Source organism: Engraulis encrasicolus, chromosome 5 (assembly GCF_034702125.1).
Source record: "Engraulis encrasicolus isolate BLACKSEA-1 chromosome 5, IST_EnEncr_1.0, whole genome shotgun sequence".
Classification (NCBI taxonomy): Eukaryota; Metazoa; Chordata; class Actinopteri; order Clupeiformes; family Engraulidae; genus Engraulis; species Engraulis encrasicolus.
The window spans coordinates 13,887,827-13,908,872 of record NC_085861.1 but is presented as its reverse complement, the minus strand read 5'-3'; the positions used below and the strand labels follow the sequence as shown (position 1 = coordinate 13,908,872).

The following is a 21,046-nucleotide window of genomic DNA, read 5'->3' as shown; positions in this document are numbered from 1 at the left end:
AGTACACTTCAGTTACGTTGTGTCGTTGTGAATTATGTCACGTTTCTGCTGACACAACTTAAAACATCATGTTGGTTTCTCGCGCTGTCTTGAAAATGCACCCTTTCCATTGAGTCAATGTCGTCTGTCTCTAGCCTGCCTCTATCTCTCAAGCCATTTTGCTTTTTATGGCCACTGTAGACCTTAAATGGACAGGCATGGGGCCTCTAGCCCCCACCTCACTGTGTATGCCGCTCCGTTGGCTGAAAGACCATCAGACTTAAACTGTGGACGGTCTCACAAAGATCAGAATGTTTTTTTAATATACATGTTTTAGGGCCTTTATTTTTGCCTTTATTATTATTTGATATGACAGTGGAGAACAGACAGAAGAAATGGCTGGGAAAGAGAGATGGGGAAGGATCAGGAAAAGTCCCAGGCCTGGAATCGAAACCCGGGTCGCCCGCATAGCAGTCCAGTCAGTGCCCAGCCGTTAGAGCCACGGCTGGGCCGATCCGAATGTTTTTTGTAGTTGTTTTCCTACCCCTTCCCCGAGGAGGTTCCATGGGAGGAACCTTGAGTTAATGGCTTCCCCCTTACACCAGGGACATCTGAACACAGGAACATTAGTGGGTCTCCAACCCAACCGAGAAAACAAACACAAGAAAGATGCCTGTGGTTGAAAAAAATACTTGGATGTGTAGGGTGAGGGTTGAGGGGTTGAGGGGTTGAGGGGTTGAGGCAGAGAGAGTAGAGAGAGAGAGGTTCCATTGGCCCATTGTTTCCTGGTTCTATTATGGCCCCCCTTAGGCAGACCTAGGCAGACCTAAGGACTGTTCTATTCATTGTAGGAGCATTATGACACGCCCCTTTAGGCAGACCGGAATCTGGTCGCGTTAGGTGCCCATAGAAACCTATTATGCTGGCATATCTCTATACTTAAAGAATCTCTGGTTGAGGGGTTGGTGCTGGGGCAGCAGAGCAGACAGATAGGTGTCATTACAGTAGTACCAACCCCAAGCTCTTGAAGTGTGTTCAACAATTACCACCCTGGCTCCCCAAACCCAAATACACCCCACTAACACCCCTTCCCTCCAACCTTCCCAGCATCGCCTACCCTCCCCCTCTCCTTCTCTCAACTAAATGAGGAGCAGGGTTTGGACTGGTACTCTGGCATACAGGGCATTTTCCTAGTGGGCCAACAGTCTGCAGGAGCCGATGCTGTTGTTTTTTTGTTGTTATTGTTGTTGGTTCTTTCCCCCTTAGAGACCGGCCCACCTTTAATAAGGGGGCAGCCTAATGGCATTACATTACATTACATTACATTACATTACATTTGGCAGACGCTTTATAACCAAAGTGACTTACAATCGAGGACATAATCATAGCCAACATCACTAGCAGATACAAAGTGCACAGGAAATATACAGAACAAGTGCAGATGCAAAGAAGGGTTAGTTAGTTAGTTAGTTAGTTAGTTAGTTAGTTAGTTAGTTAGTTAGTTAGTTAGTTAGTTAGTTAGTTAGTTAGTTAGTTAGTTAGTTAGTTAGTTAATTACATTGTTTCATTTTTAATATAGACAATAGACTGAACCAATCATGTCATAATATCGTAGGAAAAAAACAGGGGCTGTGAGAGAAGAGGCTGGTCTATGGCAAAATTGGCCGGGCCGTATTTTGATCCTAGACCACCCCTGATGAGGAGTAATGTGTAGTAGGCTCTAATTTGAGACTTGGTGGTTTTCTCGGTGGCAAGGGAGGCCTCTCATCTCACCAGGTTCTAACCTCCCCAACTTCGCCCTACTACTCCTCCTCCTCCTCCTCCTCCCCCTCCTCCTCCTCCTCCTCCTCCTCCTCTTCCTCATCATGTTCCTCCTCCTCCTCATATCCTCCTCCTCCTCCTCCTAGCTAAACGAGGAAGAGGAGGAATGTTTAATAGGCTCTAATGTGAGACTTGGTGGTAGGTTTCTCAGTGGCCTCTCGAGGGCTCTCATCTCACCACGTTCTCTTTGTTCCACTGCCAGCTGTTTGGGTAAATGGAGAGTAGGCCGCTGGCAAAGGGGTCAGTGGTCCTGGGCTCTGGACGAGAGGGGCCCCAGAATTGGGTCCTTATTACATTGTGAATGTGAGACTTGGTGGTTTCCTCGTGGCCTCTTGTCTTGAGAGAGGGCTCTCATCTCATCTCAACAGGTTAACTGTGTTCCCCTTTGTGAGGAAGGTCTTAGACCAACAGCTTGGCAATTAATCCAGTAGGATATGACCCCTGTTATAAATTAGCTGATACCAACATGGCAATGATCAAGTCGTAATGTACTATTACTAAAGGCCCTGTGCAAAGTCATAGTGGTTTAATACTATGGTAGTAGTACAGTTTCTTCAGTGACTACTACAGCATTCCACTGGTTGAACGGCGTGTGTTAAGGGGCTACGAGTAGGACTGGGTACCGAAATTCAATTCTTTGATGGAACCGAATTAAAAGCTAAGGTTCTACTTGGAATCGAAACGTGCCTTGTCTGTCGGTTCCACGTTTCGGTTCCTGAAGTCTGACTGTCAGAGCCATCAAATGTGTGTTTAAGCACGCGGCCATTTCAGCCAATCACAAGTGTCACAAACTGACCACGCTCCTCCTCTTCCCGTTTCGCACCTCATTTAAACGATTGATAAGACAGCTGATATTCAACCAGCTGATTGTAGGCCTACTATTGAGAAACAAAAACATGCCGTCGAAAGCGTGGCTATATTTCAGGAAAGTAGATAAGGAAGGAGCGCGCTGCAATATCTGTGATAAACTAATAGGCTATCATGCAAGAATGGTAATACATCCAACCTGTTCAAACACCTGCTCTTGCATTTGATTAACTTGCGTGCGGAGTTGCAGCATCTTTACAACGGCACCGTCAACCTCAACTATGCTATACCACCGTCAACCTCAACCGACCTCGACTCTTCAGGAAGATGTCTCTGACTCCTTGGAAACATGTTTTTCCATGAAAAGAGCTAACTTAGAAAGAACTGGTCTTGTGTTGGGGACGCACAAATGTAGCCTATTTAGACCGTCGGTTTAATTCGAGGGAACAAAGAACACAGCGACAAAAAAGATTTCCTCTCTATCCGGCTGGATAATAACGCCATTGTTTACTTGAAGTAGCGGCCGCTTAAGGTTAAATAACTGTGGATTGAAAGAACATAAAAACGTTCCGTAAAAACTGTAAAAAGCTAAGAATCTCAGCTTTCGAACAAGCCCTAACACATGTCTGTAGGTCTAGGTTAAGGAGATCACTGGCTGTTAGGAAAAAAATGACGAGATAAAAAACATGGTTGGAAAGCGCTATATTTTCACTTGCAACAGCGGCCGCTTACAGTTCAATAACTTTTGAATGAAATAACATAAAAACGTTCCGTAAAAAACTGTAAAAAGCTAAGAATCTCAGCTTTCGAACAAGCCCTAACACATGTCTGTATGTCTAGGTTAAGGAGATCGCTGGCTGTTAGGAAAAAAATGACGAGATAAAAAAAATGGTTGGAAAGCGCTATTTTTTCACTTGCAACAGCTGCCGCTTACAGTTCAATAACTTTTGAATGAAAGAACATAAAAACGTGCCGTAAAAAACTGTAAAAAGCTAAGATTCGCAGCTTTCGAACAAGCCCTAACACATGTCTGTAGGTCTAGGTTAAGGAGATCGCTGGCTGTTAGGAAAAAAATGACGAGATTAAAAAAATGGTTGGAAAGCGCTATTTTTTCACTTGCAACAGCGGCCGCTTACAGTTCAATCACTTTTGAATGAAAGAACATAAAAACGTGCTGTAAAAAACGGTAAAAAGCTAAGATTCGCAGCTTTCGAACAAGCCCTAGCACATGTCTGTAGGGATCGCTGGTTATATATAGGCCTATATATCGTTTAGATTAGGACTCTTTAGCTTATTCACCATGGCGTGAAAGCACAGTGTTGTCGCGGCTACTTGCAGCAGCTGATCATACGGCCCAGTTCTAGTCCCTGTATGGAAATGCGTGCGAGACAGCACCATCGAGACCCCGTCAAGTTTAATGAATAGCCTATTTATGAAGCCTAGTTGTGTTAGAACAGTTCTGCAGTACCTAGTAGAAAAGCCCCAGCTGTCGACAGACTGGGTAGCGTAGGCTACATTAAAAAATCATGTCAGGCACGCTTGACATAGGATTTGTACCAGAAGTGAAGTTGCACCGTACAGCAGAACAATTTTAATCAGACATGAGTACATTTATCAGTATCAAAACCGTTTATTATACTTGCCTGCGAGAACAGAGAAGACTTTCAGTTTGCAAACATTTTTCTTTCAGTTTTCACAGTGTTTGTTGCTGTTTGACACATTTTAATCATGACTGTGGTGTGATCCCTTTGTTCCCCGGCCAGCTGTTCGGCTACATGGAGAGCGAGCCCCTCACCCTGCAGCTGTTCATCGGCACGGCGGACGACCGGCTGCTGCGGCCTCACGCCTTCTACCAGGTCCACCGCATCACCGGCAAGACCGTCTCCACCGCCAGCCACGAGGTCATGCAGAGCAATACCAAGGTGCTGGAGATACCTTTACTGCCGGAAAACAACATGAGAGCCATGTGAGTATAGATTAGCTCCATTTACTGTATTCTCTGGGCCACTGGCCCCGGAACTTGAGCCCAGGAATTGAAGCCCAGGGCTACAGTTCCAGTGAGTCTTTACTGTACTGCAGTACTGTATGACTGCAAGGGCAGCCATGGCCTAACGATTAAGAAGATGGACTTCAGATGAGAGGGTTGCAGGTTCAAATCCCATCCTTCCACTCCTTACCGCACTCCATGGCTGAGGTGCCCTTGAGCATGAAAGTGAAAGAGAAAGCCCATTGGGAAACTCCAACTCCCATTGTCATTGTGACACAGCACTCCACAGCACACAAGTGAACAGTGCACACTGCACACAACGAAATTGCATTTATGCCTCACCCGTGCAAGGGGGCAGCCCTCAGTGACGCCCCATGGGGAGCAGTGCGGTGGGACGGTACCATGCTCAGGGTACCTCAGTCATGGAGGAGGATGGGGGAGAGCACTGGTTGATTACTCCCCCCACCAACCTGGCGGGTCGGGAGTCGAACCGGCAACCTCTGGGATGCAAGTCTGACGCCCTAACCGCTCACCCATGAAGAAGATGGGCTTCAGGTCAGAGGGTTGCAGGTTCAAATCTCATCCTTCCACTCCCTACCGTACTCCATGGCTGAGATGCCCTTGAGCAAGACACCTAACAACCCACTGCTCTAGGTCTAGGACAGGGGTCAGGGACCTTTTTGGTGGAGAGCCATAAACGCCATATTTTTAAAAAGACATTTTCACGAGAGCCATACCATTTTAAAAACACTGAATACAATCAAAAGCATGTATTTCAATTAAGCCCAACAATTTTAGAGTGTACTATCAAGTTATTGCTTTTATTGATAACAGGTAAGTATAGGGTTGCCAACTGTCAACTTCATTATGGTGAGGGTTTGGGAGAATTTTGTATTTCTCAGATGTAATTTCCTGGATTTTAACACTTGTTAACCTCCCTTGTCCCGTCTCAACTCTATATGGAACCCCTACTTTTATTTATAAATACAGGACGATTCCATATTTGGCGACCCTAGATAATTAAGAGCCATATACAGTTCCCAAAAGAGCCACATATGGCTCTAGAGCCATAGGTTCCTGACCCCTGGTCTAGGAACTGTAACCTTACTGCCGGAGACAAGACAAGGGCCATGAGAGTATACTACCCCAGAGGGAGATAATTAGACACTAAAACATTATGAAAAGAGACTTTTTCTGAGTTGCAAAAAGTAGAAGTGGAGTCTACTGTAATAGTCGCCAATAAGAAAGACCATCTGTGTCTCAGACGCAACCTGCCACTGAAGGTAGTTTTCAGCTCCACATACAGCAACTCTGGCTGCAGATTTGGTGTTAAAAAAGCAATAAATGTGTACACATCAATTGCACATGTGCTGGACCAAACAGATGAGAACTAATATAAGAAATATCATTGGTCTGCAATACTGATCTATGCTTCCAATGGTTCACAGTAATAGCATGAAGTTCTGGATGCTCAGTCCTTCATCAAAATGCAATGATAGCCATGCCATTAAACCCTTATTTGGGAGCGGAGCTTTATTATTTCTTTTCAGTACAAATCTTGCCGTCACAGTACAGACAGAGAGAGCATGTCAGATGTCAATAACGTGTTTTGGCCTGCAGGTCCTCATTAGCAGCGCTTAAGTTGAAAAGAGGCATATGGAATAAAAGCAACAAAGGCCTAAATCTTAACATCAGACATTTATTCGGTAGCGAAAGAGGTGATTGGAAACGTCAGTGCACTGAAAGGAACTTGGACTGACCTTATAAAAACCGTACTGTACGTATATAGAGTAGATGGGACAATTGGATTTGATCTTCAGATAAAAAGGGGGAAAAAAGCAAGCAAGGGTGGAAAATCAGCGCTTCAGAAACTTCATACAGTACAGTACATGTTCTTCATGACTTCATTTTTGAATCAAGAAAGGTCACTTTTCTTTGCTCTTGGGAACACAAATTTAACTGGGTTGATTTCTTTGTATATATATGTGTGTGTGTGTGTGTGTGTGTGTGTGTGTGTGTGTGTGTGTGTGTGTGTGTGTGTGTGTGTGTGTGTGTGTGTGCGTGCGTGCGTGTGTGTGTGTGTGTGTGTGTCTTTGTGTATGCACAAGTGTGTGTGTGTGTGTGTGTGTGCGCATGTGCGTGCGTGCATGTGTGTGCGTGTGAGTCTGTCTGTGTCTGTCTGTCTGTGCATGGATGTGTGTGTGTGTGTGTGTGTGTGTGTGTGTGTGTGTGTGTGTGTGTGTGTGTGTGTGTGTGTGTGTGTGTGTGCATGTGTGCGTACGTACGTACGTGCATGCAAGCGTGCGTGCGTGCATGTGTGTGTGTGTGTGAGTCTGTCTGTGTCTGTCTGTCTGTGCATGGATGTGTGTGTGTGTGTATGTGTGTGTGTGTGTGTGTGTGTGTGTGTGTGTGTGTGTGTGTGTGGTGCGTGCGCGTGCATGTGTGTGTGCGCGTGCGTGCGTGCATGTGTGCGCACACCCGTGTGCCTATCTGTCTATGGAATTTCAGCATTTTTCTCAGTTAAGGGCAGAAAATGGTGAGATAATGCAAGTTCTCACCCACACATGTCTCTTTTGAAGTGCAGGGCGCCGAGACAAAAAGAGAGAAAGGAAAATGTCACAGCCTTTCTTCATTCCCGTACTGTACTGTACGTGCTAGATTAACTGATAAACTTCCCTTCCACAGCGTGCGGGCTGCCTTGCCTTGCCTTGTCAGATCCCTAATGTCTGAAGGAGGTTCCCACCCTGTAAATCCTCCAACCCCCTACTGCCAGCCTCCCAACACACACACGTACAGTACAGACACACGTACACACACATGCACACAGAATCACATGTACGCATGCACACACACACGCATGCACGAATGCACACACACACACACACACACACACACACACACACACACAGACACACACATACACACACACACATGCATGCACACACACACGCACGCACGCACGCACGCACAATACACACCATAACCACGTTACGCTCCGCTCCCACTTTGCACACGGTGCAGTAAAATGGCAGTAAATTTCATGCTTCCTGGGGAAGGCCCCCCTCCAATCACGCCTCCCCAGAGGAAGAAAAAGAGAGAGAGAGGGAGATAAAGAGACAGAGAGAGAGACAGAGACAGAGACAAAGAGGAAGAGAGGGAGGGAGAGAGAGAGACTGTAGAGAGAGAAGGAGATATAGTGTGGTGGAGGTGGTGTTTGTACAGAGAGAGAGAGAGAGAGAGAGAGAGAGAGAGAGAGAGAGAGAGAGAGAGAGAGAGAGAGAGAGAGAGAGAGAGAGAGAGAGAGGCTGGTAGAGAGAGAAGGAGACACAGCAATATACTGTAGTGTGGCAGAGATACACCATAAGAGACAATGAGAGAGAGAGAGAGAGAGAGAGAGAGAGAGAGAGAGAGAGAGAGAGAGAGAGAGAGAGAGAGAGAGAGAGAGAGTAAAAGAGAGAGGGAGAGAGAGATAGAGGAGGCTGAGATCTACAGGGAGCCCCAGCAGCAGATCTCCCTGTACTGTCTGGGCTGCTGCAGTTCCAGCCACAATGGGTCTGCTGGCCTGGGGCCCGGTAACGTGTGTCAGGGATATGGCGTCTAATCCTGAGGAGAAGTTACATAACCTGCTTCACCTCTCTCTTCTGTTTCCCTTTTCTCCCTCATCTACCTCCCGCTCCTGACTCCTTTTAGAGATTTTTTTTGGTTCATGTTTTCCTTAGGTGAGACAGTCTTTGTCTAAGAATGTTGGCCATATTCTGTAGGTTTCCGTTGAAATAAGATATATGTTTTCTTTCTTCTTTTTCATGGTTTTGTGTGGAAGAGTTACAGACCCTCTCCTCTGAATAGAGTCATGTCTAAGACGGTTACGGGCTGCGAGTTATACTGTGCAGCCACTGTTCACTTTGGTGCTCGCGTGGAGTGGAGTGGAGTTCAGGTTCAAAAAATTGAAAGCTCAATCTCACCCTCCATCTCCGTGAGCTTTAACTGTGGATGCTGTCATTGGCACTTGGCATCGTGAAAGCTCCAACTCAAACGAGAGAGGGGTAACTTGAGAGTAGGGCCATGGGACTGTTTTAATGTCACAGTGAATTTGGGAGGGAAAGAGCTTCTTATTTCTCTTGCCTTGCCTCTCTCTCTCTCTCTCTCGCTTCTTCTCTCTCTCTCTCGCTTCCTCTCTCTTTCTCTCTCTCTGTCTCTCTCTCTCCCTCTCTCTCTCCACCCCCTTCTCTCTCTTTCTCTCTATTTCTCTCTCTCTCCCCCTTCTCTCTCTCCCTCCCTCTCTCTCTCTCTCTCTCTCTGTCTTTCTCTCTCTCTCTTTCCCTCTCTCTCTCTCCCTCCCCATCTCTCTCTCTTTCTTCTTTTCTGTGCCAGCTCAGGAAGGTGTGGGCTGAAACGTTCTCCTTGCGAGGAGAGAAAGGTCATGCCCTGTAAAGGGTCGCTGACTGACTTTTTCCACTTCTGCCTCTGAATGAGGTGCGGAAAGGGTCAGGGGATGCTGTAGCACGACAGACAGGGATGTCTTCTGATTGATGGTGGTGGTGGTGGTGGTGGAGGGATGCAGGGGAGATGGGCTCTGAGGGGGTTCCCCCTTACCCTCCCCCCCACACCAATGTACTTTATCCTCCCTTTTACGTGAAGAAGTCTGTATATTTATGACCGCAGAAAAAAATGAAAGTTGGTTTCTTCTGCATATGAATAAAAAATGTGCTGTGGCCTGTTAAATATCAGGACTTTTATTAAAAGGTACTTATCAGAAGAGCCCTATGAATGCAAGCTCTCTCCTCTCTCTTCAGAGAGCAAAGAAGCGAAAAAAAATACCAACAACTAACCAAAGTAGAAACCATCAGCATGACATCATATTGAACAGAATGTCTCAGAAGAGGCTTGCTAACCGCACTCACTCGCTGCAGAGTGGATCCGCTGCGAAGGTAGCTGACTTTGGCCGAGCGGTGAGAGTTTGATTCATGGCTGTTTATGTGACACGAGAAGTCCGCCACAGCCTCTTACATACCACACGGCGGACCACAGTGCAATCACAGCAACCTCCAAATTAGCAGCTTGCAACCCAGAAAATGACTACTATGCTGCTTCTGCCTTGGCTTTAGCCAGTCAGGAGGACAACATCACTGTGTTATGCTAGCACTGTGTGAGTATGTGGAGGCCTGTGGGTGGCATGCTGCAGATTTTACTTCATGCATTCAGTCAGTACCAGAAAACAGCAAAACAGAAAGTGCTGTAATCATAGAATGCTTCACCTGTGGCTGAAATATAAACGCAGTGTAGGAGTTGCTTGTGACAGGATCTGACACAGGCCAGGAAACTGGTTCCAAAGGTGAAAGCCTTGTCAAAGCAAATTGTCAACAAAAACTCACTGTGGTCTCATGGAAATGTGGTCTCGCCCACGCAGAGAACTAGAGCAGTCATATACATGTATCTGAAAATCTGCACTACCACCTACACAGTTAGTGTGCATGCTAATTTGTTAGGGGTGTAATCTCTATCTGACATATACTCTAAGTGATACTATAGGACTTATTTGTTTGAATACTACAAGTCATTGCTTAAGGCCCTGGGATAATCCACAGCCATTCATGCATTCGTTTGGAGTGCCATTTTTTTATTTATTTATTCAAATTTTTACTGACCAGAGTGGGGGAAAATAGATTTGTGTAAAACTTGACATTTACCATGTTCCAGGAGTGTTGCCCAAAATGCTCGCATGTCAAATAATTGAAATGCCAAGCCCTCTCCCATATGCAGCACTTCCACACGTTTTTAGCAGCCAAGGGTTTCGTTTTATTTAATTTCATGAAAGGCGGGTCTGAAAAGCAATGCCTTTTTCCGTTCGGAGGTCCTGCAGAGGAAAATCCCCAGACATAAGAAAGGGGGAGAGAGTGAGAAAGGAAGAAAAGAAAAAAAAGAAATTGGACATTGTTAAACAAAAAAAAGTGTTGCTAAATGTGGCAACGGTTAGTCAAGTTGAAGTTTTCTCAAGTTGAGCGTTTGAGAAATGACAAAATGTGTGAGGTTTGAAGTGAGGCGCAGCGGGCGGGGAGCAGGGACTTCAGACAGGAGACAGGCAGACGAAGGGGAGATGGGGATGGGGATGGGGATGGGGATGGGGATGGGGATGGGGATGGGGATGGGGATGGGGATGGGGATGGGGGGATAGAGAGCTGGATGGGTGGACGAGAGGAGAGTGGGTGTGAGAAAGCTAACGGACGCCAGCCAGCACCTCACCAGTGGAAAGAGCAATCCACCAGAGGCTCATTCTCATCGCTGCAGCATACTGGACAGTGCTGTACTGTACTCTTGCCCTGTTTTTGCTCGGTCATTTGTTAGGAAACAAAGGAGCTGCACACATCTCGCGTGAGAAGGAAGGTGGGGTTTTGGGGAAATGACAAGTCTTGACGAAGAGAAAGCTTTTGATCGTAGGCTCAGTTCGGTTGAGCGTTACTGTATGTGGCATCAGGTTCAGAGGAAGCTCCGTTCAGCATCACCTTGCTTCCAGTCAGATTTGTCCCTCGGAAGAATGAGCTCTCACTCTGCACCTCGCTTCACAAGACACCTTGTCAATGAGCATAATGACTCTCGGCCCATTGCTGCGCACATGCACTAAATCTACTGTATGTTGCCACTCATCGCGCACTCCCCAGAAGTCAAGTCAATCACTCTACAGCTTGTGTTCATCCAGGGAATCCGACAGTGGGGAGGGGGAAATGGGTCAGTTGTCTCCAGGGCAGAGAGAGAGAGAGAGAGAGAGAGAGAGAGAGAGAGAGAGAGAGAGAGAGAGAGAGAGAGAGAGAGAGAGAGAGAGAGAGAGAGAGAGAGAGAGAGAGAGAGAGAGGGAGAGAGAGAGAGGGAGAGAGAGAACGAGCCCCCAGAACTGGGTCCTCATTACATTGTATCATAACTTTGTACCGGGCCTTGCCAAAGCTGTCAGTGGCCCTGGTGGGCATAATCACTTTTGGCCCTCAACTATTCTTCGACTCTCCGGAAGTCAGCTCAATCACCCTACATCTTTGTATTGGTCTACTGGGGAGGTTCGAAGACAATAATGTCTCTGTAACATTGTAACACACATTATTTTCTCACATTTATGTTAAAGGCACTCAGTGCACTCAGGACATTTGCAACTGCTGTACAATGGTGCCTCACTTTCACACTTGCACATGAACCCATCATGATAGAATTCTTGTGCATGGCATATACTTATTAGGAATATTAACAGTATTCAGTCAATATATAACCACAATACGCTGTTAATACTGCACTGTGCAGTATGTTTACAGTACATTTACAGCATATATAGTAGAGATGCACCAGATCCTGATTTTTAGGATCCTGCCGGATACCGGATCCACTGCTTAAGATCCTGCCGGATCCGGAACCGGATACCGGAATCTACGAAAGGGTTGAAACACATAGCCTACTCACACACGTGGGCCCTTTTTATCAGGTTGGCTCAAACTATTTTGACTGAAAAGCCTCGGCTACCGGATCCTGGATCCTGGAACAGGATCTGGATCCTGTGAAAAACCCTATTATCCTGCCAGATCCGGAACCGGATCTTGGATCCGGTGCATCTCTAATATATACAGTATGTAATCATTGACATGCTTTGATTTGTGTGTTTGTGGACAGAATTGACTGTGCTGGGATCCTGAAGCTGCGGAACTCCGACATCGAGCTGCGCAAGGGGGAGACGGACATCGGCCGCAAGAACACTCGCGTGAGGATGGTGTTCCGCGTGCACATCAACCAGCCCAATGGCAGGACGGTGTCCCTGCAGGCCTGCTCCAACCCCATAGAGTGCTGTGAGTCTCTCCCTGCCTTTAGCTCTCTTTCTCTAGGTCGCTCTGTGTGTGTGAATGTCTGTCTGTCTGTCTGTGGGTGTGTGTGTGTGTGTGTGTGTGTGTGTGTGTGTGTGTGTGTGTGTGTGTGTGTGTGTGTGTGTGTGTGTGTGTGTGTGTGTCTGTGTGTCTGTGTGTGTGTGTCTGTGTCTGTGTGCCTTTGTGTCTGTGTCTGTGTCTGTCTGTCTGTCTGTCTGTCTGTCTGTCTGTCTGTCTGTCTGTCTGTCTCACCCTTAATCGATCTGTCTGTCTTGCACTGTCTGTGTCTCTTGGCTTTTTCATTGTCTCTCACTTACACACACAAATACATAAGTATGTCCTCACACCACTCACTCACACCACTAATGCCAATGGAAAAAAATAGCCCCACCACCCACACATACACTTACACTTGCAAAAACACTGCTGCAATTACATAAAGATGATTGGAGAGATGTAGTTTGTAGAAACGTGTTAAAATTCCAGGGGGACTTTTTCAAACATCTTCCCCTTTCCACCCAGTGCCACACAGACAGGACCGGGACTGTTATGAACGTCTCTGGCCTCCTCTTTTTCCCTCTTGCTCTCTCGCCTTTCCCTCCAAAAGCTGTGGCTACAAGGGGCGGGAGGACGGACATGTTTGGGTTGGAAAGGCCAAAGCCTCCTCCTCTCTGCAGTGGTTAACACCTTGTGTTTGTGTTTTAGTTTTTCGTTTTTAAAACACTGATTAACGACCATGACTCAGCTCAAATGCCATAGGGCTGAACCACAAAAAAAAGATTCTTTGCTGAACATTTCATTAGTTGTGGGCCGCCAGTTCGTATAGGGCAACAAAAATGAGTGGTTTTTTTTTTCATACTTTTGAAATGTTCTTACAACGTACGTCTTCTCTGACCGAGGGTCATTCGCCATCCATGCCTCCACATCTGAACGTCCTGCGGCATTGGACGAGGGCTTGGAAAGTGCTGTGTTGAACTTTCCCAACTTTCTGATGTCATGTCCACCTGAGTGCAAAGCAGGGCTGGACTGGTAATCCGGCATACAGGGCATTTTCCCGGTGGGCCAACAATCATCAGTCAATCGATGTTGTTGTTTTTTTGTTTGTATGTTTGTTTGATTTCTCTACCATAAAGACTGGCCCTACCTTTGTGTGGTGTGACCCATTGGCCTATCTTTGAATTAGACAGTGGCCTGAATGAATGACAGTATTGACGAAAAACAGGGGTGCCCAGGCCATTTTTTGGTACCAGTTCAGTCCTGGTGCAAAGTGCAGACACAACCTGGGGTACCTGTTGTCTGCTTGCGTTATTTCCAAATCTGATGATGTTATTCACTGTTTGTTTCATGCCACCTTTCATAATTTTATATTCACCCTGACTAGCGTTATTCGCTTCTTGGGACACATATAAAAGCCGTGGAGTTGTGAATTGCGAAACCTTTTTCTGACTTTAAGTACTTCCAACAGACTTGATTAAGGCAGTGAGCATGCCGAAATGTGCTAACGACTGATTATCAAAATGTGTTGCTTTCGCACGCTGATGCCCATGGCAGTCTGGTTCTTCACACGAAAAAAAATAAAATAAAACTTGACATCCAACAGCCTCCGAGGTGTATTGTAGTAAAAAAAACAAAGAAATATTTAGTGGAGGACACAGGTGGTACATAAAACATAAAACATTGAAAATGTGAGTCATCCTGTGGCCTGGCTGCCAAAATAGCTGAAGCGAGCGATATGCAAACAGAACAAATGATGCACACAAAAGCAAAGAGAGGCACACTGGCCACGTTTCTGAGGGCCATAAAGGGAGGAGATATGATAGGATCAAGATGCGACGAGAGGAGAGGAGAGGAGAGGAGAGGAGAGGAGAGGAGGGGAGAGGAGAGGAGCCGGTAGGAGAGGAGAGGAGAGGAGAGGAGAGGAGAGGAGAGGAGAGGAGAGGAGAGCTGTGATCTTCAAGGGTCGTGCAAAATGCAAGGGAAGGTGCCGCGGTGCAGTGGCGCGTCACAGCGCATGGGGGTCAAGGACTGTGAGTTATTGAGTTATTATTGGGGGGGGGGGGGGGGGAGAGTCGAATGTGGGAGGAGGAGGGGGACAGTTATGGGATGTTGTGTCGGGGGGTCCCGGGTGTGAGATGCACAGCTGTAGGGCCTGAGAAGGGGGGGGTGAGGGGGGTAAGACCGGAGGCCCGGGAGCACATGGAGAGTGGGGTGAGGGAAAGGCTGAGTGACTCACACCTCCGTCTCCAGGACTTGTCATTGCCTCTTATTTATGCTTCTCCATAGCGCCATAGCACGCTCCCTTGCTGTTTCTCTGTATTTCACACGTTGCCTCATTTTCTAACTACTTGGCTGTGCATCGTTATTCATTTCTCCACCACATGCTACACTGTCTGTCTGTCTGTCTGTCTGTCTGTCTGTCTGTCTGTCTGTCTGTCTGTCTGTCTGTCTGTCTGTCTGTCTATCTATCTATCTATCTATCTATCTATCTATCTATCTATCTATCAGACGCTCGGTCGGTCAATCATTCTGTCTGTCTGTCTGTCTGTCTGTCTGTCTGTCTGTCTGTCTGTCTGCCTGACTGACTGACTGACTGTCTGACTGACTGACTCCATGTCTGTCTGTCTGTCTGTCTGTCTGTCTGTCTGACTGCCTGCCTGCCTTCCTGCCTTTTTGTCTTTCTGTCTGCTTATCTACGGTATCTGCTCATACATAGACACTCTTTTGGAAGTTTCTTGACTAACCTGTCGGTCTGTCTGTCTGTCTGCCTGCCTGTCTGCCTGCCTGCCTGTCTGTCTGCCTGCCTGCCTGCCTGCCTGCCTGTCTGTCTCTCTGCCTGCCTGTATGTCAGTCTGTCTGCCTGTTTTTCGTCCTGTCGGTCTGTCTGTCTGTCTGTCTGTCGGTCGATCTGTCGTAGTACTCTTGACTAGCTCTCCTCCTTACACTTCTCTTCTTCTCCTTACCCCTTGCCCCTTTCTGCCCCCCTTTTCAGCCCAGCGTTCGGCCCAGGAGCTGCCCCTGGTGGAGAAGCAGAGTATGGACAGCTACGTGGCCACGGGGGGCAAGAGAATGCTGCTCAGCGGACACAACTTCCTGCCCGACTCCAAGGTGGTGTTCGTGGAGAAGGCCCAAGGTACAGTGAGAGCTCTCTCTCTCTCTCTCTCCCTCTCTCTCTCCCTCTCTCTCCACATCTCTCTCTCTCTCTCTCTCTCTCTCTCTCTCTCTCTCTCTCTCTCTCTCTCTCTCTCTCTCTCTCTCTCTCTCTCTCTCACACTCTCTCTCGCTCTCCCTCAGTTCATAAGGATTTTCTTCCTGAATCCATGTGACGTAAACTGATATCCTACAGCAGATATGCCCCTTTAGGAGACTAGGAGAATGAATGGAGTTCAGTCACAACCATTTAGGGTTGAAACGTGGCATGATTTATCTTTGGTTACCATATTGAAAATCTCTCTCTCTCTCTCTCTCTCTCTCTCTCTCTCTCTCTCTCTCTCTCTCTCTCTCTCTCTCTCTCTCTCTCTCTCTCTCTCTCTCTCTCTCTCTCTCTCTCTCTCTCCTGCCTTTACACGTCTTCCTGTGTTCTCATAATTTTCTCTCACTCTCCTTTTCACTCCTTCTGATGTCTTACACTCCCACTCCTGTGGCTGTGGATTAGGCCCAAGACAAACTCCCCCCCAACTCACACAGACACTCGGAGGCGGACAAATTGGACTGAGAAAATAACTCCTGTCATGTATTCCTCTTGCCAATGCACTCAACACAGGTGATTTAGCTAATTAAATGATGTAGCTAGCTGCAGTATTCCGTCTGCTGGTTCAGTGACTAGGCTGGAACAAATGCTATGTGGGAGGGCGAGCAAGGCATTTGCCCCATGGCCCAGGGCACTCTTGAATTGGTGGTGGGGGCCCTATTGTGACTTTGGCAGGCCGTATGAGGGGGCCCTATAAGTGTTTTGCCCTGGGGCCCTGTGTGCAATTGCTCCGAGCGCCACTGGTGGTAGGTAGGACTTTGTATTTTCTGAAGCTGGGATGTCCACCTCGCACCTCATCCTCTATCCAGTGTGTTGTCATCCTCCTCTCCCACTCTCTTCTTCCACTCATCTTTTTCTTTTCACCCTCCCTTCCTATGATGCCTTAGTCTCCCACTTGGATGGTTTTTCCTCCCCTTTTCTTCTTCTCCCCTCTCCCCTCTTTTTTTCTCCATCCCTCCTTCTCTATCCCCCCCCCTCTCTCTCTCTCTCTCTCTCTCTCTCTCTCCCTCCCTCTCTCTCTCTCTCTCCCTCCAAGTGAGTCCCTCCTCTCTGCTCAGTTCGCTTGGTCGGTCTCTCCTCCCGTCAAAATAGTCGTCCCGTTCTGCCAGAGAGCCACATGTGGTGTGCATTAAGGCACTATATTTTTAACCAAAACGTATTTACATTTGCAGAAATTTCCATTGCCTGTTCACTGACGCTTGCCGCAAGTAGAGGAATGAATCACAAGCGGGGCATGTGCAATCTCTCTCCTTTTCTCTCTCTCTCTCTCTCTCTCTCTCTCTCTCTCTCTCTCTCTCTCTCTCGCTGTCTCTCTCCTTTTCTCTCTCTCTCTCTTTCTCTCCCTTTCTCTCTCTCTCTCTCTCTCTCTCTCTCTCTCACTCTCTCGCTCTCTCTCTCCATCTTTCCTTTCTGTCTCTCTGTCTCTCCCTCTCTCTCTCCTTTTCTCTCTCTTTCTCTCCCTCTCTCTATCTCCCCTTCTCTCTCTCTTGCTCTCCTTCTTTTCAGTCTGTGTCTCTCTACCGCTCTTTTTCTCTCCCTTCCTTCTGTCTTTATCTGTATCAGTCATCCTTTCTCTTCGGCTCTTTATCTTCACTGAGTCTAAACCTTTCTGTATTGCACCATTAACCCCCCCCCTCACTCTCTCTCTCTCTCTCTCTCTCTCTCTCTCTCGCTCTCTCTCTCTCTCTCTCTCTCTCTCTCTCTCTCTCTCTCTCTCTCTCTCTCTCTCTCTCTCTCTCTCTCTCTCTCTCTCTCTCACACACACCACACACACACACACACACACACACACACACACACACACACACACACACACACACACACACACACACACACATTCACACATGCATCCCTCTTCTTCTCTCTTTCAAAGCCACCTCCCATTTGACTCCTCTTGACATTTGCTATTTTGCTCCACAATGTCTCACTTCTTTCAATATCCCTCCTCTCCTCCCTCCCTCCCTCTCTCTCTCTCTCTCTCTCTCTCTCTCTCTCTCTCTCTCTCTCTCTCTCTCTCTCTCTCTCCCTCTCTCTCTCTCTAACTGTCTGGGAGGGGAGGTGAGGGGAGATTAGGGTCGCTGTGCTGTGCTGTGCAGAGCTGTGTTGTGCTGTGCCTAACTGTCTGGTGGGAGGGGAGGGGAGGTTAGGGTAGGGTAGCTGTGTGCTCTGTTGTGCAGAGCTGTGCAGAGCTGCGTTTTGCTGTGCCTAACTGTCTGGTGGGAGGGGAGGGGAGGTTAGGGTAGGGTAGCTGTGTGCTGTGCTGTGCTGTGCTGTGCTGTGCTGTGCTGTGCTGTGCTGTGCTGTGCAGAGCTGTGCTGTGCTGTGCAGAGCTGTGCTGTGCTGTGCTGTGCTGTGCTGTGCTGTGCTGTGCTGTGCTGTGCTGTGCTGTGCTGTGCTGTGCTGTGCTGTGCTGTGCTGTGCTGTGCAGAGCTGCGCCACAACACAGTGGCATCCCGCTACTGCAGACTTGTCGATATCGTGGAGGTTTACAAACAGTCATTTGCCTGATTGCCGTGAGAGACGCCGGGGCCTTTGGAGATGATGTCAGGCTCTGTTTGTGTGCCAACGTGGAATTAATGGGAGAGAGACAGGGAGAGAGAGAGAGAGAGAGAGAGAGAGAGAGAGAGAGAGGGAGATTGACACGGCTTCTTCCGATAATGTCCATCATGATGATGAGAGTGGTGAAAGGTTTTCTTTTTGTCTTTGTTGTTGTTGTTGTTGTTGTTGTTATTATTGTTGCTGTATGTGTTTGCTTCAGGAAATAGGTACGGCATATTCGCCTCACTTACAGTAAGACTATAGATTTACCATACCGTATACAATACCTGGGCGTAGGAGCTGCATCGTGTGAGTGAATAAAAGCATTGTGTTGGTTAAAAGCATAAAGGTTTGTTTTTAAAAAAAATGAAGCAGCGCACAGAGAGGCAAATGAGAAAAACACTTTTGCGTTGATTTCCCAGACTTCTTCTCGCTCATGCACCTCCCGTTCGTTCCGTTCTGGCCCATTTCTCTTTAATGCGTTTTCACATCCACGAGGCCCCTTTGAAGCCCAGCACTGATATGGGCACTGATTTATGCGGCGGGCTCTAGCTCTGACAGGCACTAGGGCCCTGAGGAGGACGTTTGTTGCTGTGGCTGTCCTGGCCTGCTGTGCTGCTGCTGCTGCTGCTGCTGCTGCCGCTGTTTGTGTGCGAAGGGCTTTCCCATGCCTGCCTGCATGCTACCGGCCTTGGGCTTCATCACTGGCCTGCGTGCTATGACAAAAACACACACAACCCCCAACCCCCCCCCCCCCCCCCCCCCCCCCCCCCCACACACACACACACACACACACACACACACACTCCCCAACTCGCCGCCCACAGCAACACTCCCCAGACCCTCATCGCACCCCTCCTCTAACTCCACCCCACCACCAACACCACCAACACCACCCCCACCCCCAGCCCATCTCCTACCCCCTATCCACCCAACACCACCCGCACCCCCAGCCCATCTCCTACCCCCTATCCCACCACCAACCCCACCCCCAGCTCCTCTCCTACCCCTTATCCCACCACCAACCCGCACCACCAGCCCATCTCCTACCCCCGTCCCGCTACCTCCACCACCAGCTCCTCTCCTGCCCCCGTCCCGCTACCTCCACCCCCAGCTCCTCTCCTGCCCCCGTCCCACTACCTCCACCACCAGCTCCTCTCCTGCCCCCGTCCCACTACCTCCACCACCAGCTCCTCTCCTGCCCCCGTCCCACTACCTCCACCACCAGCTCCTCTCCTGCCCCCGTCCCGCTACCTCCACCACCAGCTCCTCTCCTGCCCCCGTCCCACTACCTCCACCACCAGCTCCTCTCCTGCCCCCGTCCCGCTACCTCCACCACCAGCTCCTCTCCTGCCCCCGTCCCACTACCTCCACCACCAGCTCCTCTCCTGCCCCCGTCCCACTACCTCCACCACCAGCTCCTCTCCTGCCCCCGTCCCACTACCTCCACCACCAGCTCCTCTCCCCTTCTGTTTCCTGCATAGCCAGCTGCACATAGCCCCCTTTCCTCCAAACACACACATACGGCGAATGCACACACACACACACACACACACACACACACACACACACACACACAGACACACACACACACACACACACACACATACACACACACACACACATACACACACACACACACACACACACACACACACACACACACACACACACACACACACACACACACACACACACACATGGCTCCCTTTACCCAGGCTGGCCGTTAAACACTCTGACACATTGCTAAAGCCTCCTGGAGTGGAGTGCAGGCATCCCCCTCGCAGGGGTGGGTGTGTGGGTGACGGCCCAGAGGGGATCCCCAGGAGGAGGCTACGCAGCCCCTCTCTCCCCCTCACTCCTCACTCACTCCTCCAGCCACATGTCTCCCTCCACATAGAGTGGAGTTCCCAACTAGAGGTTCTCAACCTTTTTTATAAACAAACGCAGGCTTGGCCTTATCACAAGCCTCCAAACGCCCCCTTGACCACATCATATTAAGCCTGACAAAGCCACACCTCAGTATTAAAAAATGAAATGGACTAATTCCCCTCAGTGGCAACTAAGCACCGCCTCCTCTCAGCTGTATCCTTCTCAACGCCCCCCTAGAGCTCCCCAATGCCCCCTGGGGGACTGCTACCACCCCCATTTGGAAATGCATCACATAGACCCACACATTCACTTATCCTCTCTCTCCTTCACTCTGTCAGTCTCTGTTGTGTCTGTCTATCTGTCTGTCTGTCGGTTCTCTTTCTCTCTCTCTCTCTCTCTCTCTCTCTCTCTCTCTCTCTCTCTCTCTCTCTCTCTCTCTCTCTCTCTCTCTCTGTCTCCTTTTTTCCATCCGTTAACCTGCTTCTGTCTCTTTTTATCTTCCAGACTCCACTCTGTCTCTTCTTTTTGGCTTTGCACTATTATTTTGCTACTGTCTCCCTGTCTTGTCGATTTTCCTTTTCTTTCTCTACCAAGTTGCTTTTTCAAAAATTCTCCCTCCCTGCGCTTTTCATCCCTGTCTTTCTTTTTGCTGTGTGTGAGAGTATTCTCCCATGCACCATTTCTTTCCCTCGTTTACCTTGCCTTTTGTTTTCATTTCTTTTTTTTCCTCGCCACTCCTTTCAGTTTTCTCAATGTATTCACACTCCTTTTCTAACTTTTTTTAGTCGATCATCTCTCTCAGTCTCCCTTAGTGCCTCTGTCTCTCTCTAAAGTACTTCTCTCTCTCCCATCTCTCTCTCCCTCTCTCCCTCTCTTCCTTTCTCTCTCAGTGCCTCTGTCTCTCTACATCTCTCTCTTCATATCTCTCTCTCTTTCTCTCTCTCTCTTTCTCTCTCTCTCTCT

At 48.3% G+C, this 21,046-nt stretch overlaps 1 protein-coding gene across 2 annotated transcripts in view; it reads left to right on the top strand.

Annotated features, from left to right (window-relative positions):
- LOC134449001 (nuclear factor of activated T-cells, cytoplasmic 1-like) overlaps positions 1-21,046 on the top strand; it is a 150,035-nt gene that overhangs the window by 37,078 nt on the left and 91,911 nt on the right. For both annotated transcript variants that reach the window (XM_063198728.1, XM_063198729.1), the window contains 3 exons: positions 4,371-4,573; positions 12,239-12,411; positions 15,416-15,556. In XM_063198728.1, the coding sequence (XP_063054798.1) occupies positions 4,371-4,573; positions 12,239-12,411; positions 15,416-15,556 (517 nt within the window). The remainder of the gene's footprint in view (positions 1-4,370; positions 4,574-12,238; positions 12,412-15,415; positions 15,557-21,046) is intronic.